Source organism: Echinococcus granulosus (genome assembly GCF_000524195.1).
Source record: "Echinococcus granulosus chromosome Unknown EG_S00074, whole genome shotgun sequence".
NCBI lineage: Eukaryota > Metazoa > Platyhelminthes > Cestoda > Cyclophyllidea > Taeniidae > Echinococcus > Echinococcus granulosus.
The window spans coordinates 324,085-328,994 of NW_020170454.1; the positions used below are offsets into that span (position 1 = coordinate 324,085).

Here is a 4,910-nt window from a genome sequence, read left to right on the forward strand (position 1 = left end):
ATGGACAATGATACGAATGTCGATTTCTTCTCCAAGCTGAATACACCCACAGCCGGATGGGCAGCCATTGCAGTGTGTGCCATATGTTTTGGCACCAACCTCATACCTGTCAAAAAGTTTAACATGGGAGATGGTAGGCAAGGCGTTTATTCTGAACATCTTTTGCAGGTCTGGGTTTCCAATGGCTCATGTGCACGGGAATCTTGATAGTTGGAATTGCTGTTCAACTGATTGTTGGAATCCTTTACAGAGTGCCCGAGTTTTATCCCCTCGCCATGGCTGGTGGAGCTCTTTGGGCTGTTGGTAAGTTACTTTTTAAAGAACACCACAGTTCTAATTCCCTACGTCCTTCTTGTCAGGAAATTCCCTGACCGTAGTCATCATTGAATCAATCGGTCTGAGCCTTGGCATTCTAATTTGGTCCATCGCAAACATGCTCTTCGGTTTTACAACTAGTCGGTGGGTATTTACACCTTCGTAAGCGTTACGACACTGCCACAACCTTGCCAACCTATTCGCTTTCAATTTTAGTTTTGGTGTTTTTGGAATTCCACCCAAAATACCTTCGAAACCGATTATGAATTACGTGGGAGTTGGAATTGCAGTTATAAGGTTGGTGGCACAAAATACCTCATCAAGAATGTTTAGCATTGCGCTCTACGCAGCGATTAAGCCGTCTGCGGATAAGAAGTCCGAAAATGAAGAAGATAACTCAGAACTGGATGTTGAAGGCGAACGCAAATGCTGTCCCTGCGCCTGTGTTCCGGCCCGTCATCTGCCCTCTGGTGTTAGACGTGCTCTGTTAGTAAAATTCCATCCTCTATCATTTAGAAGGAGCGGTGACTAAAATGCTCATCTCTCACCTCTGTAGCGGTATCTTTCTCGCTATTGCGGCTGGTTCCTTCTACGGAAACACTTTCGTTCCCACCATCTACATTCAGAGTATGGTGAAGGGCGCTAGCCAAGCTGGTTTGGACTACGTGTTCGCCAACTTTGTTGGAATCTGGTTGGCTTCGACAGCCATCTTTGTGGTTTACGCTCTGCTGAAGTGCAACCAACCCTGGTTTCCATCCAAACAGGCAATGATTCCCTCCCTTCTCAGCGGCATTCTCTGGGGTCTGGCCCAGTCCTCGTGGTTCATTGCCAATGCTGCTCTGGGCGAACCAATCACATTTCCCATCGTCACTACATGCCCCGCCCTTATTGCCACGCTCGTGGGCGTAGTCATTTTCAAGGAGATCAAGGTTTGTTATCATTGTCCATCTACTCTTGACTCTCCTGAACTCCTCGTATCATGAACGTCTACCTTTCTTGATCTACAGGGCAAACGCAATTTCATCATTCTTCTTGTCGCAATGTGTGTTACAATTACCGGAATCCTCCTCAACGCTTTCTCTCTGTAAGATAAATTATGTTACATGGCAATAAAGCACTGGTTAAAATTAGGAACTGAGATCTGTTTTCTCATTTTTTAATGTGGTTTGGGCCTTAAAGTAGAAGTAAAGCAATTCGCTTTCATGAAGATGTCTTAAAATTGGTTGCTACATTACCAAGAACGCACCTTGGGTGTTATTAAGTTCCGGAAAAGGGATTCGTTTGCTATGGAGATGATACATTGGTAGAAATAACCGAAAAGCCTTAGTTACATACGTTCAACTTGCCTCTGATTGCAATTTACTTGTTGTCGATTGAGGCTTTGCTGTGGTAGCGGGATTTGAGGTTCGTGGCATTTGTGTCGCCAGCAGGCGAGTAAAAATGTCACCTCAAAGTTTGGTGCAACTCACCCACAAATGTAGGAAGGTCATAAATGCGTGAACTTGTTTGTAGGCAAACATTATAGGGCGTAGGTGTGTGCCAGTCAAACGCAATTTCATTTCTAGCATTCTACTCAATTTTATCTAAATATTTTGGATTAGCCTAGAAATTTGGTCAATTGGCGTTTGCCCGTCCTTGATACTTATACGCACTACCAAAGTATGGAATGTTTCTCTCAAATTTGGTTAGAATTTCAAAGTGCGGTAGTAGAGCGTAACACTTACAAAAGGCCAAAATATTCCCCTTGGTGATGGTTTACCTAAATGTGGACAAAAATAAAATAAAAAATATGCGACAATTTTAAAATGGTTACTACCAGCATCACATGGACACGAAGCGTCAATTTTCTTAGCTGAGGTCTCACGACAAGCAGGGAAAGCCATTAAATCTTTATAAAAATACTGTCAAATGATTGCAATGGGTTGCGTGTTGCAAACAGATTTGGGACGATGAAACAGATGTCGACTAAGCTTTACTTTTTGGGGCCACATTTGATTTGACCCAGAACATGCATGAAAACTGATGTCACCTTTGAGCATCAAAGCATCTCAACTGTAGCGATAGATCTTCCCTCGGAGATGCAGAGGGCAAAGGTGTTAAGCGAGGTACTTATCACCAAAAACAATCAAAATATAAGGTTAACTCTAGAAAATTAATGAGAAAATATCAGGACCGACAAATTAACCTTTAATAAAATGATTTTCAAAAGCCGGCGAATTAGAGTGCATAAGGAAGGAAGATAAATTTAAAAAAACTCATTGTTTAATAGAGCCTAAGTGGTCATGTTCGCCCGTAGCAACGGATACACATTTATTCGGGCATTTTGGTTGTACGTTGGCTAAAATGCTTCTGCTTTCTTAGGAGATACTTCTCTTTCAAAATGGGGCCAAGTTTTGTTGGTTTGAGCGCAAGAGCGCACCGCGTTCCGTGATTGTTCCACGTAGGATATTGAAGTCCTGCATTGGTTCTTCCTGTTAGTGGAAGAAATAATCTTTCTAAGAAGGCAAACATGAAAAAACGCAATTTTTAGAGTTCCTTATTATTAATAATTTTTACCAACGTGACAGGTATGTGGGGCCCCCGGCTTCCTCATCCGAGCCTGTGATACACGCATATGTGTAAATTACCACTTAGTAGGTTGCGCCGCCGACTTGCAGAAAAATCGCATTACAAACGGATTGGGTAAGTTGAATGAAATAGGGAAGATGCAGTATTATAGTGAGTTAAAACCAGAAATTGAATTTTTTGGTTTTTGATCAACAGTTGAACATTCTGATGGCAGAGGCGTTAAAACGAAATAGGCGATGATGGCCTTATTAAAACATTTTTTACACTAATGCAAACAGGTCATAGAAGGCTTGGCTTTAACTGTTCCGCAAATTGCTTTGGAAATCAGGTCGCTTTGTTCCAGCTTAAATTGGATTAAATACTGGTGAATCGAAAAACATGCCAATCCTTTGATTTAAAATGGTTGAAATAACTTAACCATCTTTTGCCATTCCGTTACATTTAACAACTATTATATGTAACTCTGAATTCATGAAAGCTCTTCAAGTTTCATTTGTCAATGGAGTAATCATCGCCGAAGAGAGATGCTATAAGAACAAGCCAATAATACATACGCAAAATATTTTAAATGGCAAAGATAGCAATAAAATCAGGGGAACTTATCATCAGTTAGGTCAGTAAATGGCAAATCGTATACAAAGAAAAAATAAACGATTTTGGAAATGGGGGCCTTGAATTACGCAAAGGACAAAAGCTTGAACCACTAGAGGTCCCTGTAAGGGGAGAATAGCCAAGTAAAACAGTCTGCCGCACCAGCAAACTGATGCGTACCTATCTTTTCATGAATAATGAAGCCTAATAGAATAGCAAAACTTTGGCACTGTCGCAGCAGCAACTCGTGCCGAACATGACCCAACCCGTTCTACCATTCCATACATCTATGCCAAAATTTTTGTCAACCAGTACATAAGCATATGTCAAACATATCTCGCCCAATACAAATTTGCCTATCTATATTCTATTCTTGAAAAGAATTAATGAAACACTTTTATCCAAACATACCCACCTTTGACGTTGTTAGGAGGAAATTGCCAATTTTGACTGCAACCCAAATATCATTCAAGTTTTTTGCAAAAGGCTGACACAGTGAATAGACAGAAAACAAATCATGATTTGACATCGAATTCCACTATTTGTCATCCCGGAGAAATGATCGGGGGGAAGTTTCTGAAAGGTGGCTCTAAATACTTCCTTAAAACATAGAGCCGTAAACATAAAAGGATCAGTTTTATACTACTTTTATCGGCGCACAGACGACAAGCAACTACAAATCAAAACTCTTCAAACGTACTTATATTGTTCTTTCAAGTCAATTAAATGACACTAAATTAAGCATTGACTAAGATTGGCTACTACGAGCCATTCACTTTTGAATGAATATCTTCTGCTGAATGTGAACACTCTACTAAGCTCATCTAGGTAAACATACATAATGTTGTGCATTTTCGAATCCTAATTGCAAAAATATGATATTTTTGAGCAAAACTAAAGCCAACACTAATCTCCTTGTGGCAAAATGGTCGGCACTAGGTGGAACAATTTACCTCAAAGTTATGCTTCCAAGACTGTATTTTCTGATTGAATTTCAGCAGAAGCACAGAAATTAGGGACTTTTGGAACCACGACAGGTAGAATGAGACTTAGTAAGAAATAATTGTAATTATGATTAACCCATCTTGATCGCCCCATATAAAAGTTATGTAAAATGACTGGGTGGGAGAAAAATTATTACAGCATCGCTATCATCAAAACTAAGGTGATAAGTAGATCCACTTTAGGAAAAGTTTCGGTGTAAACAATGGTTCCATTGTGAGGTAGGCGTATAGCAAAACCGCCGAATGTGATTATAGAAATTATGTAGACATATGAACGTAAAACTGTCCGACTTCTAAGCACTTCGCTTTTAGAAGTTTTACCCCCCCCCAGGATTAAGAAGGGCAAAGGGTTGGCCTTAAATGAAAGCGGTACTTAAAAGTTTGTTGTATGAAGGGAGGAAGACCAAGTGAATTTCCAAGTTGAAAATAATC

At 40.2% G+C, this 4,910-nt stretch overlaps 1 protein-coding gene across 1 annotated transcript; it reads left to right on the forward strand. All coding sequences in view use genetic code 11, as the record gives it.

Annotated features, from left to right (window-relative positions):
- On the forward strand, window positions 1–1,403 carry EGR_07325 (Transmembrane protein; the record flags this gene model as incomplete). Its single annotated transcript, XM_024496574.1, has 7 exons — window positions 1–133; window positions 169–303; window positions 360–459; window positions 532–612; window positions 649–801; window positions 872–1,244; window positions 1,323–1,403. The coding sequence occupies 7 exons, from the start codon at window positions 1–3 to the stop codon at window positions 1,401–1,403; spliced, it is 1,056 nt and encodes a 351-aa protein (XP_024349050.1).
- Between the last annotated feature and the right edge of the window lie 3,507 nt (window positions 1,404–4,910).